This window comes from Orcinus orca, chromosome 16 (genome assembly GCF_937001465.1).
Source record: "Orcinus orca chromosome 16, mOrcOrc1.1, whole genome shotgun sequence".
NCBI lineage: Eukaryota > Metazoa > Chordata > Mammalia > Artiodactyla > Delphinidae > Orcinus > Orcinus orca.
In genome coordinates, this window is record NC_064574.1 from 5,749,500 (window position 1) to 5,766,944 (window position 17,445).

At 49.6% G+C, this 17,445-nt stretch overlaps 1 protein-coding gene across 1 annotated transcript; it reads right to left on the reverse strand.

Moving 5' to 3' along the window:
• Positions 1-1,394: 1,394 nt before the first annotated feature.
• C16H20orf85 (chromosome 16 C20orf85 homolog) lies at positions 1,395-11,618 on the reverse strand. The gene is made up of 4 exons (XM_004282308.1): positions 11,503-11,618; positions 9,454-9,535; positions 7,730-7,831; positions 1,395-1,803 (listed from the first exon to the last, which is right to left on the reverse strand). The coding sequence occupies exons 1-4, from the start codon at positions 11,607-11,609 to the stop codon at positions 1,642-1,644; spliced, it is 453 nt and encodes a 150-aa protein (XP_004282356.1). The 5' UTR covers positions 11,610-11,618; the 3' UTR covers positions 1,395-1,641.
• Positions 11,619-17,445: the final 5,827 nt, after the last annotated feature.

The following is a 17,445-nucleotide window of genomic DNA, read 5'->3' on the forward strand; positions in this document are numbered from 1 at the left end:
TTCCAGGCTGGGCGCCCGTGAGAACCTGGGTTTCCAGCTCTGGGCTGGAGGAGGGCCGTGTGGGGCAGAGAACCAACGAGGGATCTGGGAGGAGGCTTTGCCCTGTGGCTGTGTTCTCAGCGCCCGACTGGCTCGCTCTGGAGCTGTCGGCAGTCAGCAAACCCACCCCCCCCACCCCCCCCACCCCCCCCAGTGAGAAGCCCAGTCACTCAAAGCACAGCCTGCAGGCTTTGTAGAGAACCACATCCCTGAACAAGAGAAGCTCTTCAGCCAGGGGCTTCCGGCATTTGGACACTGAGCCCAGAGCTTGCAGGGGATGGCCGAGACTCAGTAGGAATTCTGTCCCCCAGCATTTGGTGCCCCCAAAGTCATGGAGCCCCTGTAGAAGTGTGCTAGAGGAGGCCAGCGTCCAGGGTCGGGGAAAGGGTCTAGATGAGGGGTTCTTGCATTGGTAAAGCACTCCCACCCACACCTGGACAGGAAGGTGAGCAGGAAAGGTGTGGATGGGTGGGGCTTGTAGGTGGATTCCATGACATACAAGCGCCTCCAGCCCCCTCACTCAAGCAAACCCAGGGAGGAGCCCATCTCGTGAACAGTGACACTGGCCCAACCAGAGGGAGGAAGGAACGTGACTCCGCGGACGGCAGGTGACTGACATGGCTGCCCCCCACCTCTGCCCACCCCAGGTGTGAAGGAAGCACCACCCTCTGCTGCTCAGAAGCGAAACACCGACCCGCCTTCACAGGCCACCTACAAACTCTCTGCTTGCCTACTCCCTGGGGTCCGGTGGGCGGGGCCTCAGGACCTGCTGGCTCCTCCTTGCTGCCCTCTTTCACCAACTGGACAGCGCACTCTCCACCCCCAGCCCCATCTGTAGGAGGTGAAGCAAAGCCTCAGGGACAGGCAGGGACCGGAAATCAAATGTTGACCAAGGGGTTAATGTCAAACGTCCCCGGGGGAACGGACGATGGCCTCGTTGCCCAGCTCGGCTGCCGTCTGCGTGGTGATGGGGGTCGGGGGGGGGGGGTGGACCAGGTAATCGGAGAAGGTTTTCTACGGAGCGCTTGGGAAACCCGTCCTCTCCAGGAAATCCGCACTCAATGGCGCATCTTGTGCCCGTCTTTGCTTTAAAGCTGTTGACGTATTGCAGATATCCTGGGGAAGGAGTGTCGAGGGACGCTCAAAGCGCTTTATTCCTCCTGAAAAGCAGGCCCAGGGGGATTTGGGTACAGAAACACCTGGCCAACAACCTCATTACAACAAGGATGCTGAGAAGGGGGATTGAAGGTGACATTAAAGCATTTAGACAAATATTTAAAAATGGAATCACATCGTGTTTTTTAAAAGCTATACCTAGAAATTCCCATGGTATTAAAAAAAATCAGAGGGTCTAGTTTGCTTTATTCATTGCATTAGCCAAGAATGAATATGTTACAAGAATGTTCCGGAAGGGAGGCATTGATGAATTGAAAACGTCTAAGGGCTGTTTTGTGTTCTTCGCAACAATATCCCATGAGCAGATGTGGAGGGGAACCCTGTCCTTGGTGGGGAGGCCGGGGAACTCTTCCTTTCCTGGGCATGGGCACCGGCATCTGGCGGTCCACCCTTCCTTGCCCCAGGGGCCGGGGTCTCTGTCTGGACTCAGTGGACACCTTGCTTCGGCCAGTTTAGCTCCTTGGCATACGCCCCTTTGCAGCTTCTGATCTCATGATCGTGCTCCAGACACTTGTTCAGGCCCGGCACCCCGGATCTCCAGCCGATGAAGCCCTGGGTCGTCTTTGGGACTGGGGGGGATGGGAGCACCTGGAATAGAAAGGCAGGGGGTTGAGTCGCCTTGGGCCACAGCAACACGAGGCGTGTCCACGGAGGCATCAGGATCGGTACGCCTGGTGTGGAAAAGACAGAAAGAACCACGGTACTGGCCCCCAAATAGACACATGGGTCAATGGAACAGAACGGAGAGCCCAGAAATGGACCCGCACTTCTATGGGTACTTAATCGATGACAAAGGAGGCAGAATATACAGTGGGGAAAAGGCAGCCTCCTTGATAAATGGTGCTGGGAAAACGGGACAGCAACGTGCAAAAGAAGCAAACTGGTCTACTTCTCACACCATGCACAAAACTAAACTCAAATGGATTAAAGACTTAAAGGTAAGACATGAAACCATAAAACTTCTAGAAGAAAACATAGGCAGCACACTCTTTGACATTGGTCTTAGCAATATTTGTTTGGATATGTCTCCTCAGGCAAGGGAAAAATAAACAAATGGGACTACGTCAAACTCAAAGGCACCTTCTGCACAGAGAAGGAAACTGTCAACAGAACAAAAAGGCCACCTACCGAATGGGGGAAGATGTTTGCAAACGTATGTGATAAAGGGTTAATATCCAAGATATGCAAAGAACTCATACAACCCGGCATCAAAAAAACAAACAACCTGATTAAAAAATGGGCAGAGGACCTGAATAGACATTTTTCCAAAGAAGATATACAGGTAGTTAACAGTCACATTAAAAGATGCTCACTGTCACTAATCATCACACCTGTCAGAGTCACCATCATCAAAAAGACAACAAATGACAAGTGCTGGCAAGGATGTGGAGACAAGGGAACCCTCCTGCGCTGTTGGTGGGAATGGAAATTGGTGCAGCCACTGTGGAGAACAGTATGGAGGTTTGTCAAAAAATTAAAAATAGAACTATCATACTATCCAGGAATTCCACCCCTGGGTACTTACCTAAAGTAAATGAAAACACTAATTTGAAAAGATACATGCAGCTCTATGTTCATTGAACCAGTATTTACAATAGCCAAGATAAGGAAGCAACTGAAGTGCCCATCAACAGATGACTGGATAAAGATGTGGTCTATATACACAATGGAATATTATTCAGCCATAAAAATTAATGAAATCTTCCCATTTGTGACAACATAGATGGGCACTTAAAAGTGAAATAAATCAGACAGAGAAAGACAAATACTGCATGATTTTACTTACATGTGGAGTCTAAAACAACAAAACAAATGGACAAAAATAAACAGAAACAGAGTCATAGAAACAGAGAACAAACAGATGGTTGCCAAAGGGGTGGTGGAGGAGGAGAGGAATGGGTGAGGGAGAGTAAAAGGGACAAACTTGCAGATGCAAAATAAATGAGTCACGGGGATGAAATGTACAGTGTGGGGAACATAGTCAGTAATTATGCAATATCTTTGTATGGTGACAGATCGTAACGAGACTTACGGTGATCATTTTGAAATGTTTAGAAATATTGAATCACTGTGTTGTATAATAAGGACGAACATAGTGTTGTGGGTCAATTGGACTTCAAAAACAAAGAAACTCGTAGAAAAAGAGGTCAGATTTGCAGTTACCAGAGGTGGGGCTGGGGGAGGGGGAATTGGATGAAGGTGGTCAAAAGGTACAGACTTCCAGTTATAAGAAAAACAAGTGCCAGGGATGTAACGTACAACAGGATAAATATTATGAGCACTGCTCTACGTTATATATGGAAGCTGTTAAGAGAGTGAATGCTAAGAATTCTCATCACAAGGAGAAAATAATTTTGTTTCTATTTCTTAAATTTGGTATCTATATGAGAAGATGGACGTTCGCTAAACTTATTGCGATAATCATTTCATGGTGTATGTAAGTCAACTCATGATGCTGCACAACTTATACTTACTTAGTGCTGTATGTCAATTATAGCTTAATAAAACTGGAAGAAAAAATTAGAAAGAAAAGACAGAAAGAAGAGCCAGGGTCCCTAAGTAAGGTGCGCTGAACGTAAGCACGCTCCAATCAGCTGGCCTCGGAGATCACATTTTCCCTGAAAGTAACGATCACCAAACATGTCTCTTTATCTTGTAATGCTTAACACATTTAATTCACGACCCAATGAAATAATTTTTATTTGGTAGAAGAGCGAAAAAGAGAAAAAAGTAAGGTGCAGAAATATCAAATACTACAGTTCACAGCGCCCTTTATAAAATACGTGGCAACATTGTCAGATGGTATCCTGGCGGTTATAGGTTTGATTAGAAGGTTTTACGATACGTGTGTGTACACGCACACACACACCCAAACCATAGATGCCACAGGAATGAAAAACAATTGAATTTAATTAAAAACCAGAAGGGAAATGGGATTCTATCTGAAATGAAAAAAACCCCACAATTTTGTTTGTCAATTCCTTGAAATTTGGAAAATTTTTGGAAAATGAGGCTAAATGTTTATGCAGGTTTCTCCCTTCCATTTGGAATAATCTTCTGTTCTGCTCTTACGGGGGGATTTGAACCAAGCCAGCAGTGGGAATGTTTGTTCCAGCAGAAGAACCGAGAGGAAGAGGTTTAGTATGCTTGGGGTTACGAGTTCACGCTTGGCTCAGAGGATCTTTGAGTGAGGCGGTGGCCGGAGGGGACGGTCCTGGTGGATGAAGCCCCTCAACATATATTCTTGCTGAGGTATTAAAATGAATCTCTTGAGAGGTCCCATGCAGGGAGGGCCATGAACATATGCCAACGAGGCCAGAATTTCCTCCAGCGAGCCAGTTCTCCACGATGCTGGGACCTCGGGAACACACGGGACCAGCCTTCAAGTCTATCTCCAACTGGTAAGAGAAATGCAGTCAGAACCCACCCTGGGATGCCACACTTCACCCACCAGATGAAGAGATGAAAACACCACCGTGAACGAGCTTATGGGAGAATCTGTGGTTAATTCTCTGTGAAGGGCAATCTTACCGTCATCTACGAAAAATGAAAATGCAAACGCTCTTTGACCTGACAGTCCATCCCTAGGCATTTATCCTAAGACATCCTAATACCTGCACACGCACATACCAAGGCCCTGTTTGTCATAGCCAATGCCTGGACACAGCCTACGTGTCCATCCACAGGGACCCGTTCAGCCACAGCCCCTCCGCACCGCGGAAAACTACGCAGCAGTTTAAAAGAATGAGGTCGCTCTCTATATTCTCAGATGGAACGACTCTGAAGACAAACTGCTAAGAGAAAAAAAGATGCATAAAAGATGTAAAATATGGTATAATTTGTGTACGAAGGAAAAAGGGCTAGAGCTCTCCAAATCCACTTGGATAGACATATTGCATCAGGGGAAGGGTGCCGAGACGGGGGGCAACAGCTCTCAGGACTCGGGGATGGAAGGAGGCTTTTCACGGCATTGCCCTTTGGGGTGTAGGATGCCTGTTAAACCATAAATGTATTTTTTTTTTTTTTTTTGCGGTACGCGGGCCTCTCACTGCTGTGGCCTCTCCCGCTGCGGAGCACAGGCTCCGGACGCGCAGGCTCAGCGGCCATGGCTCACGGGCCCAGCCGCTCCACGGCATGTGGGATCTTCCCGGACCGGGGCACGAACCCGTGTCCCCTGCATCGGCAGGCGGACCCCCAACCACCGCGCCACCAGGGAAGCCCCATAAATGTATTTTTAAGGGGTCTATCCACCTGAAGAGGGGATGGGAAGGAGGAAGACGGGAGCCATTTCTTCGGCAAGGAAGGAAGCTCAGAGGAAAACAAGCGAAGTTCCTTTCTCTGCTGGATCGTGAGACTGACCCTCCACTCCTTCCCCCGTCCACCCCCCAGGCTCTGACAGGGGTGTGGCTTCCACACCTGGCCTTCTCCTAAGCAGAGGCTCACACAGGGAGAAATCATGTTCCGTTTTGTTCTGGTCCCAGGACAGTTCCTCTCTTCTCCCCCGCAGAAGGGGATGCTGTTCTGATCTCTAGGTGGGAGCACCTCCTTTGAACAGATGATGATTCTGGTGACAGCCGCCACCCAGCCTGAACAGGCACGGGGGCCATTTGTCAGGATGGCGGAGGGAGGGGCCCAGCTTCCCCAGGAGAAAGGCACTTACGGGGACCGCTCGTGGCCAGGAGAGACAGCAGGGTCGCTCGGGGACCTCGGGGTGGAGGCGGGGGTAGGGAGGTGGCAGAATTAAAACCCAGCAGTGGAGAAATAGCAGAGCCTCTACCTGCCCCGCTTGCCCTGTCGCTGGCCAGCCCGAGGGTTCCAGTCGGAGTTTGTGCGGGCAGAGCGGGTTCCCCACGTGTGTGGTTCATTTGAACAACCACTGCATTTCTGGGCACGTCTCCCAATAAACTTACGGACCGGGAGCAAAACACTGTGTCTACAAGGCTGCTCCTTGCAAACTGGGTACAACCTAGACGTCCAGAGATCGGGGAAGGGTATACAAATCATGGTCGACCCGTACAATGGAGAAAAATGCAGTCAGTAACGTAATATGATTTGGAGTGCTGTAATTAACTGCATGGAAAGATATATAGGGCATATTGTTAAGTGAAAAAAGATTACAAAGCAGCCTGTGGAGTTTGATTTTTAAATATATATATATATATATATATATATATATGCATGTGTGTGTATGTGTGTGTGTTTATTGAAGGAGCAGTCAAAAAATAACATTTAAGAGTATGGCTCTGGAATCAGACCCACTTGACCTTGGGAAAGTTATTCAGCCTTTGTCAGCTTCAGTTTCCTCATCTACCAAATGGGTTTGATGGCCATTATAGCCACTTTCCAGGGATGTTGTGGACATAAGATAACCATGTAAAGCACTCAGTATGGGGAGCAACTAAAGGACAGTAATAAAATAAGAGCTAGGGCTTCCCTGGTGGCGCAGTGGTTGAGAGTCCGCCTGCCGATGCAGGGGACGCGGGTTCGTGCCCCGGTCCGGGAAGATCCCACATGCCGCGGAGCGGCTGGGCCCGTGAGCCATGGCCGCTGAGCCTGCGCGTCCGGAGCCTGTGCTCCGCAACGGGAGAGGCCACGGCAGTGAGAGGCCCACGTACCACAAAAAAAAAAAAAAAAAAAGAGCTAGCATTTATTGGTGGTATATGGAGGCATAGAAAACATCTGGAAGGAACTCCCCAAAATGTTAACCATGGGTCAGGGTACATACAGATGTTTTAATGTATGATTTATATTTTGCTGTATTTCTAGAAAAATCACTGAGCCTCTATTGTTGTATAATCGGGGGGAACCTCTCAACATCTCAGTGGAATGCATTCATTCATTCATTCATTCATTCGGCTAACAGATCGTACCCACTGAGCACCCACTACGAACGAGCTGGCCACCCCATCAGACCCTGAGGGCGTCAGGAAAAGAAAATGCAGAGCCTAACACCCCCACCCCTGGCCGCCTTCATCCTGAGTTTTCATCCGCTCTCCCCATCAGGACACAGAAATGCCTTCTCCGTAGCTGGGCAGAGAGCAGAACCCAGGATTAAAGTGACAGATGCATGAGAGGAGACCCAGGGACATACAGAGCTCAGCAACTTCTAGAGACATCTACCCTACATCCACAGCTGATGGGTCTCAGGTGGGAACACCATCTAAGTCTTCACCCCTCTGGACAGCCTGGTCCCTCCCTCAGCAACAAGAGCAATCTCTTAAAAAGGCAATTCTCAACACGCCGTGGCCCTGCTTCCCACTGCAAATCGGGCTCAAATCCCAACTCCTTCCTCTGGCCTCTGAGGTCCCGCCCGTGTAGGGACCGGTAACCCGCTGTGTCTTGCATGTGTGCGCTTGGAAAGGGCTGGAAACCTGCCTCCCCGCAGGCCGGGCGCCGCTGTGTTCTTACCTGTGCAGGTGGCTGGGCCCACCAGGAGCAACACAGGAGAAACACCGTCTCCGGTGGGGTTGATTTCTTACTTAGGAAAGCAAGTACTTAAAAGGACTTTGCGAACCTTGATGTATTTCTCCACTGGGGTCACTGGCCGGATGCGGAAGCGTTCGGGAAGCTCGATTTTGGGCTTTGGGGTGGCGGGCTCTTCTTCACGCTCGATCAGCTGAAACACAATCCCCAGGGATGGGGCCCCGCAGGCTGAGACCTTGGAAGCTTCCCCTCACTGCCCCCCCAGGACAAGGCACTTTACAGGTTAGGTGGTGCTCAGATCACAGTTAGAAAGAGGTGGCGTGGGGACTGGCCAACAGGCCAGCTCAGCCCCAGGCCCTTGCAGACTGCCTGTTTACAGCCCTGCTGAGTGATTTGAGAACACGTCACAGGTCATGGACTTAGACTAAAACATGGCAGCAAGGTTCAGGACCAACCTGTAAACTGTGAGGAGAGCTTCCATCCCCCCTTTTAATTTTTAAAGCAACTTTGAACCCTTCAAAAACCCAATTTAATTACACATAAGGAATATTAATATAGACTCTTTATGCATATTATATTAATAAGGACTCATTTTAGGCATAAAATTTCAAATTGTGTAACTCTCTAAGTATTAAAAAAACTCATTAAGAATGGCATAATTTCAGCGCTAGTGGGACGGGGTGAATTACAAAGGGGCTTTACGCTGCCTAGAATCATGGACATTTTGAATTATGTGGCCTTTGTGCGATTCTGCCTCCCCAGAGAAATGTGGTTTCCTCATGTTGTGTCCTGGAGATCACGTGGAAGGTTGCAAACCACTGGCCGCAATGCCAGTGAAGCTCACACAAGCATTCTGCGAGCCTGTTGGCGTCTTATAAATCCAAGCCACTATTCTAGACTCAGAGATTTCATTAAAGCGTCTGGATTTCTGGACTCTTATTTTATTTTTTTTGCGGTACGCGGGCCTCTCACTGCTGTGGCCTCTCCCGTTGCGGAGCACAGGCTCCGGACGCGCAGGCTCAGTGGCCATGGCTCACGGGCCCAGCCACTCCGCGGCATGTGGGATCCTCCCGGACCGGGGCACGAACCCGTGTCCCCTGCATCGGCAGGCGGACTCTCAACCACTGCGCCACCGGGGAAGCCCTGGACTCTCTCGAACAGTCAGAAAATACAGCCAGTCTGCTTGCCTGGTAGCCCTCAGCTGGGCTGATGGTGGCTGCCTCTGGATGGGGTCAGTGGTCTCTTTGCTGGTGTCCCCATCACTCCCTATTAATTATGCCTGGTCCTTTTCCTTGCTTCTGTTTCCTATCTGGTGTAGGAAATACCAAGAGTATTTTCCTAATAATCGTGCCGATATTCACTTGGCCTCTCCTCTCTTTCCATCTGAACGTCACAGTCACTCAGTGAGGCAGTGAGGACTGTCACCCCATTTTACAGATGGGAATTCCAAGGCCGAGTGGCCCTGGAATCAGCCAGACCAGCATCTCCCCTTGGTGCCTCTCTTTCTGAGCTGTGTGACTTTGCACTTCTTTGAGCTCAAATTCCTCATTTGGAAAATGGACATCAAAGAGCACGCCCCTCCGCACAGGGGTTGTCGTGTGGGTTCAATGAGCTGGTTCGGATGAAGCACGTAGAACGTGCCTGGCACATAGTAAGTACTCAATAAATTTGTGAATGGGAGGAAAAGTCAGGTGTCAGCCGTCTTCGCCTACAACATGCTCTTTAATTTATTCTTGCAAATTATACACTTCATAACCATTTATTCTTGGAAATGATTGATTCTATAACCTCCGAGCTCATCAAATTTACATTTACCTCCTCGAGGGGGGTCGTTAAAAATCCCCAGTTCGTTGCCCAGTTTTGCCGTGCCTCGTTTTCAGCCTTCAGGCGGTACGTCCTGAAAAAGAAAGCTCTTAAATGCCAGACATTTGAAAAGGGTTAAAGTAGCAAACCCTAAGGTGCAATGGGGAGAATTTTACATTCTTCAATGCATCTGGACTGAAGGATGATTCCGTGTCAGGGAGGAAGCAGGAGTCCCTGTCGCTGGGGACTTCCCACTAATGTAAGGAAGACACATGTCTAAGAACCAGAGATGCTGGTTGGGTGGTACATTGGGGAGCAGACAGAACTGGGGCTGACTCTGCCCGAGGGGTCATCTAGGAATGGAATCCTTGTTTTGGGGGCCCCTGGACCTATAGTAATGGGGGAGTGTTAAATCATTATGGAGGTACATATAAAGTTCCTTTGTTTTCAGAGCAAGGACCAGGCCAGAGTGAGTGAGTCCCTGGGATGCAAAATTTAAGGAGGTGCCCACTCTCAGGTTCCTGCAAGCACAGAGCCAGCACCTGCATGATCTTGAGATGGAGTCCCCCCCTTAACTATTGCACTCCAGATGCCTCACTCATCCCACCCTAATCCTGGCCCTGCTTTTGCTCCACACTGAATATAATTTATACATAACTACCTAGGAGCTGAACTGAATTGCAATTGAAGAGCGGGTGTGTTGCATTTTGCAAAAATCTGATTAAACATTTATTCATTTTGATTTTCAAGTTTCTTTTCCTATTTTGGAATCAATATCTGCACCCCAAGCCCCCTCTGATGTCTCAACAGTTTCAGAGGCCCTGGCCAAACTCTTTCCCTGGACACTGAGCATCTAAAGCAGAGTCTATTTCCAAGGGAGCTGTAACATGAGACAAAAATATGAGCCATATATGTAATTTAAAATTTTCTAGAGCCACATTTTAAAAAAAGTAAAAATAAACAGGTAAACTTAATTTTGGTATCACTTTTTAGGGGCATGAAGTTTTTGAAATCTAGTATTTTACATTTACAGCTCATCCCAATTTGGAATAACCACGTTTCAAGTGTTCAAGTTTGGACATGGGACAGAACAGTCTAAGGGCTTAATTGGCTCTGTTCACACAGGAGGGGCCATCTGATTTGGGTCTTGAAGGATGAGTAGGAGTTTGTTTGGTGGGGGAAGAGAGAAAAGGGCATTCTAGGCAGAGCAAACAGACCCTGCTAATACCCTGCTAGGTAGTATTTCCTATAGTGGGTACTTGGATAAAAATAAAGATTTAAAAAATAATAATAGCATGTATTTATTGCAAATAATACTGGCTTTCCATTTTCAAGAGTGATATAAAGTTTCCTATAAAAATAAGCTCACTAAGTGAAACAAAGCTAATTTAAAGAAAAATATGAAGTGACCATTACAGGGTTTTCAAGGAAATGGTAAAAGTCATAGAGATGACAATAGGATAACTGAAGTTTAAGAGGTGAGCCATGATGGTTTGTTGTTGCTAATATTTACTTACTTGCATCTAAATTAGTAACTTCCCATACCCGTTAAAACTTCAAAGAGATGGGATACTATTTAGCAATGGGATAGAATGCCAAATAAAAACATCCATTACAGATGTCTGCTGAACATAAATCTTTGAGAAAACGGATCTATTCTTTAAATTAAAGCTTCTTGTTCAAAAACCAGGACAAGCAAGCGAGAATGTGACGTGCTCTCATTCGAACTGAACAAACATTAAGATGTTTTAAGCATTTGGTAAATATTAAAAATAAGCACACATCAGTCGTATCTCAACAAGCAAAGCTTTGCAGCGGGTTGTAAAGGCAGATGCAAACTCTTTCACGCCTTTGTGGTGTGCCTAAGAAAAGAAAAAGAAAGGCTCTTTCGTCCCTAACACTGCCCCCTTTCCGCAAGGCCCCCCGACCCCCTCCAGGGCACGCTCTTCGCGCCCAGAGGTCGATCACCTCCAGGACTTGGTGGGGAAACTGAGGCGGCCAGGTTGAACACTTCAGGTGGGAACGGCCCAGCCCACTGGGTTCCCGGTTCCCGGGCGTTACCAGATCTCGTCCTGGGCCACGAGGTTCATGCGCTCGGCCTCGGCCCTGCTCATGGGCTTCTGCGCCATGGGGCCTGGGGTCTTGGAGCGCCCGGCACCCTCGGCCATTGGGTTCAGCGTCTCACGTCGCCTAGGAGACGGGTTGCCAAGCAACGCAGGACGCGCAGGCGGAGGCGACGCAGCACCTGGCGAGGTTGTGGCCGCCTGGCTCCGCGGCTTCCGTGCGCCCACTGCCAATCTCAGTCCGCAGCTGCGCTCTTCGCCCGCCTCCCTGCCCACCTGCCGGCTCGCGGGCGCAGCAGCCCTTCTCTGCGGAAAACCTTGGGGAAACCTCAAGACCTTACATTCCCTCCTCCCTTTAAAATTGAGACCTGCAAGTATACAGGCCAAGTGGACCAACCCTAAGCGTACCGAGCTTAATGGATTCCGTCATAGAGACCCCTGTAGCCACCGCCTGGGTTACGAAATAGGTCACTCGACGCCCCGCCCCCCAGCGCCCGTCGACTTTTCTCGGCAGAGATTTGTTTCATCACAATTTGAACTTTGTGTAAGCGGAATCATCCTGGTGTCGTTTTTGCCTGGCTTCCTTGGTCCAGTGTTACGTTTGAGTGGTTCATCCATGTCGCTGCGAGTAGCCGGGGTGTGTTCACTTCGATGTGGACGTCACTGGGGCTGAGTTTTGGGGCCTCCATGAAAGTGCTGCTGTGAGTTTCAGCGCACATGGCTTTTGGAGAACATATGCATGCATTTCTTTGGCATGCACTCTTTATAACCATCTCCAAATGCAATTCAAAGATAATATTGCCTCCAGACCCTACACCCCACACTCTGTCTTTCATGCCCATCAACACCAATCCCCCATCATTGGGATGCTCAATGGGTACTTGTTGACTGACTCAGCGACGACCCCCCCCCCCGACTTCCATCACACCACATTGTCATAGGCCGGGGCTGGAAAATGTGTCTAAAAAACAGAATGTGCATCCTCTGCGTAGGGCAGGGGAATGTTCCTCTGCCTGAGAGCCACGAGATGCACAGGCGTCCAGAGCCTCATGGCACCGAGAGAAGGAGGCAGCAAGCTTCCGCTGACCTACAGGTCATCTCTGGACGATTAGCAAGAGCCTCGGAGAGGACGTGGGTGCTTTCATCTCCTCACTGGGTATCAGCTATTCTCCCTGGCGGGCCTCCCTGACTCTCTATTCCTGACCTCCTCCTTATCCACAGATTTGTGCTTTTATGGGGATGTTTTGAGGATGTGTTTTCCCCTCTTGATGACGTTCCCCACACCCTAGGTGTGTGATGCTCTTCTTGGCTGCTGGAAATGCTGGGTGGAGGCCCAGGATTGGGGTGGTCCCTACTGCTGCCGCAGCTGAAATAGTGAGGGGGCAGGCAGGGGCTGGAATCAGAGCTGCAGGGATTCATCAGGGCGATGTGTAGCACGCTGTGGCCATGGCTGAGCAAGCCAGCCCACCAGGCTGGGTTTGCAGCTGGGCCCGGGATTTTCTTCCTGGCCCTTTCTCTGAGGTTGCCATTCCTACAATGGGAGGGAAGGTATCCTGGGAAGAATTGTGAACAGTAGATGGCTAGGAAGAGAAGAGGACCCATCATGTAGCGGGGCAAAGTCTGCTTCTCTCTTGGGAAGCTTCTAAGATGATTCTGTTAAAATGATTAAGTAAGAGTGAATTCGTTTACTGAAAGTCTGTATGCCAGACACCAAGGGTTCATTCATTCTACAAATGTTTGCTGAGCACCTCCTGTGTGCCTGGGGATCCAGGAGGGAACACGACCGGCAAAGTCATTGCCCTCCTGGGGCTGACTTGTCTGGAGGGAAGACACAGAATGAAGCAAGTGAAGACAGATAAACAAACGCACCATAACCCCGTGGCGAGATGCGTGCTGTCAAGGATGTTACATCAGGGAAGCAGGCTGGAGGTGACAGAGTCAAGTGAAGGGGTACGGAAGGGACGATCCTAAGTGGGGGGCCAGGAAAGGCCTCTCTGAGGAGGGGACGCCTGAGCACAGAGCTGGAGAGGGAGGGACCCATGCAAAGGGGTCAGAAGAGTTTTCCATGGAGGAGGGAAGTGCAGGGCAAAGGTCCTGAGGTAGAACAAGCCTGGGCTGTTTGAAGACCAATAAGGAGGCCAGTATAGCTGGAGAGCTCCCTGCAAAGTGTGGCTGGGTGCAGAAATGAGAAAGCAAGCAGAACTTCTCCCAGGAGTTCAGTTAAGCAGGGACACGGATGTGGAGGCAGCTTCATATATGAAATAACAGTAGGATGAGAGCACCCCAGATGAGGCAGAAAAGTGCAGAGGAGGTGATGAATGAGTGGGGTTTTGAAGGTTGAATAAGAGTTTGCCAGTCTTGCCCATTCTCCTCAGAAATATCTGCACAAGGCACCCTGGGGGATGGGTCCAGGTTGAGAAATGGGTAGAGAATTATGGTTAAGTGCGGAGGCTTTGGGATTGGATGTGGGCTCAAGTTCTGGCTCTGTTGTGTACCATCTCAGCGGCCGTGGGCAAGCTGGTTAACCTCCCTGAGCCCCAGTTTCCTCACCTGTAAAATGAGCTTGTATGGATCTTAGCAGGCTGTGAGGAGCAAATGTAAAGGGCTCCACACGGTGCCTGGAAGGCTGGCACTCACCAATAACAGCGAGTGTTACCCAAGGAATAGCATCTTGGTAGCCTTGGCTTGGGAGGGGTCCTTGGCCCAAGACACAAAGACACAAAGGTTGGGGGGACAGTGTAGGCGGACGGAAATGGGGCTTTGGTTGGAACTGGGGTTGACTTCTTGAGGATGTCAGTTTTGAATAAGAGGCTGTGTATGGCTGGTGGACTGGCCTGGAAGGCAAGATTCCTTCTTTCCTGAGAAGTGAGAGAGGAACCCGAGCTACGCTGACCTGGGGTTCTCCTCGGGCCCCACCCTCATGGTGCAGCGTTCACCAGGTCCTGGCTGGACGCTTCCCTCAGCCTCTAACTTCATGGAGATTCACAGACTTCGTGGAGGAAGGGTTCACTCGTGACCAGGTCACAGAAGGGAAACCTGCCTCAAACAATAGGTGGAAGAGAAAGGATTTGAACCAAACCCCAAAGCCACCCCCTGCATCTTACCATGAACTCCTGTCTTAGAGGACCGCTCTTCCTTCCCAGGGGCAGGACCCTCCGGAAGGTGCAGAGTCAACGTAGCCTGGCTTTCCTCTCTCTCTTGACCAGCGAGGAGGCCCTCTTCTCTCTGGATGATTTCCCAGTGGCTGAAGCTTAGCTGTGAGGGTCGAATCTGCTCAGCAAGTGACAGCTGGGGAAGGAGCCCGGGCCTGGTCTTCCAGAGGTGATGTCTGTGGAAGGCAGAGTTTCTCCTTGGAGCAACACTTGCTGTGCCTCCAGGCAGCCAAAGCTGAGAGGGGATTGAGATCACACAGGGACCCCAGACACCAGCTCCCGGACCTCCCTGAAGGCTCCTTCCTGACCGATGGGCTCGGGACTTGCATCTAAGCAAGATACTTCTGGACTCACTGTCCTGTCGAGTGCGTAGTATCAATCCTTAATTAGCATAACCACCGGAACCTTCTATCAGTAGGGTTGCAAGATTTAGCACATAGAAATACAGGACATAAGTTTGAATTTCATGGAGCACACCCATACTGTACTATATGCTAAGAAATTATGTATTTATCAAAACTAGCTCGGCATCCGTAGCTTACGTGACCACCCTACCCTCAGGGAGTTTCTTCACCAGTGTGCCTACCATGCTTAGCAAATGAATGCATTTGCCTTATAGGAAGTTCTCTTGATGTTTTACTTCTGGTGGTCTGTGTTTCTTTGCTTTATACATATCTCCTTCTTTCCTGGCTCTGGGGGTCGAACCCTCCTCCCTATATCCGAAACAAGAAATTCATGGACCTCTGACAGACACAATTTATTCACCTAATGCTGTTAGTTTATTTTATTTGGGAAAAGTGTTTTGCAGCATATATATATATATATTTTTTTAAATTGATTGATTTACACTTGCGTTGGGTCTCCATTGCTGTGTGCGGGCTTCTCTCCTTGCGGTGGCTTCTCTTGTTGCAGGACATAGGCTCTAGGCGCACGGGCTTCAGTAGTTGCGGCACGCGGGCTCAGTAGTTGTGGCTCGTGGGCTCTAGAGCACAGGCTCAGTAGTTGTGGCACACGGACTTAGTTGCTCCGCGGTGTGTGGGATCTTCCCAGACCAGGACTCGAGCCCGTGTCCCCTGCATTGGCAGGCGGATTCTTAACCACTGCGCCACCAGGGAAGTCCCTGCAGTGTAGATTTCAAACAGGAAGTTTGAAGGGAGAGCTGAGGGAGAAGAAGGCTGCACTTGTTGATTACCCCTGGGAAATGGAGACAATATTTACAGCTTGCAGAGGGTTTGCCATGTTCCTGTATATTAATATTTTTGGCCCTCTCAGCATTCTGGGGCCGTTGATTTCTCATTTTGTATTTTTTTCATCTTGCTGTTGCTTTTTAAAACATTCCAACAACTGGAGCTAACTGCTTCTTTTTAGTTTTTAAGCTTAAACAGTTTTCCTTTTTATTGTATGATTTTTTTTTTTAACCGAAGGAGGCTTTGTGTGGGGAGAGGTCCCCGCAGCCAGCGTGCCTCTCTCTCAGCGCGGGTGATTATTACCTCGGCTGCACAGCAAAGACGCGGAGGCTTGAACTGAAGGTGCTAATTTGCAGGGAATGTACTTCATGGCTTAACCGAGCTTCAGCCTGGGGAGCTGGGAAGTTCCAGCCCTCACGAACACGTTATGCTCTCTTTAGTGCCAGCAGAAAGAACTCTTCTCTTACTTCGCACATAAGCTACACTCCACACCCCTAAGGTAACAATGAACACATCCTCTGGGTCTTGTTGTGGAAGAAAAGAGCTGAGTTCCCCGTTGCCACCTCTCCTCCCCTCAGCACCCTAGAATTCTCTCTCCTGAGCCTCTTCAACATTTGGCATAATTATCAATTAGTGCTCCAATTAGAGACCCCGCACCGGGGCAGGGGTACAGTTCGTCCTGCTCTTTCGCTCTCCCCTGCCTCTCTTGTCCCAGCTCTTAGGATGTGAGAAAAGCCCAGCCCCTGTGTGAAAAGGAAAGTGAGTCTGAATGCAAGGGAAAAGAACCGACTTGGATTTCCAAGTGCGAACGTGGCTCGAGGATCTGGGTCATTCAGGTTGGTGAGTGCCCAGGACGCCCCTTCCGGTGGCTGTTAGGATTGGAAGCAGAAGGCGTCTGTGCATCTGCAACGAAGTGCTTGAGAAGGGTGCTAGTGAGAGATGCATATGCTCTGAGGACAGGGGCGTCATCTCTGAAGGGTTTAGACGTAGCTTTAAGTCACAAAGACTGAACTTGAATGGCAATGTAAGTGCAGTCGTTATCTATTACCCCAGAGAGATTTTATGGAGCCGGACTGGCCACGTGGAGGGCTCTGCTCCCAGAGAGGACCCGCTGCCCCGGGTTCTGCCGACAGAGGGTCAGACAGAGGGTTTTGACGGGAAAGTGGATCACTGGGGTGGGAGGTGAGGAGGGATTACGGCCCACACTCATTTACTCACTGGGGGGTACCAGGCTGAGGCTTCAGCAAGATGGCTTTCATTCATTCAACCAACAACTATTCGTAGAGTCTCTTCTATGTGCTGGGCTTTGTGCCAGGCCCAGGGAACCCAGCAGGGACAAGATAGGTCTAGTTCCAACCTCAGGAAGCTTCCAGTCCAATAAACAAATAAACCCGGAGAGTTTCGGCTGGGGACGAGTGTTATGAAAACGTTTAAAGCGTGGTGTGGAGTCGGGGTTCTCTAGCGGGTGGTCAGGGAAGGTGGCATTTGAGCAGGGACCCATGCGAAGCATAGAGGCTACCCCCAGAAAGAGTAGAGGCTGTCCATGGGAACTGGGTCCAGCAGGCCTTGCGAGTTGGGGTGGGGAGTTGGGACTTTATTCCG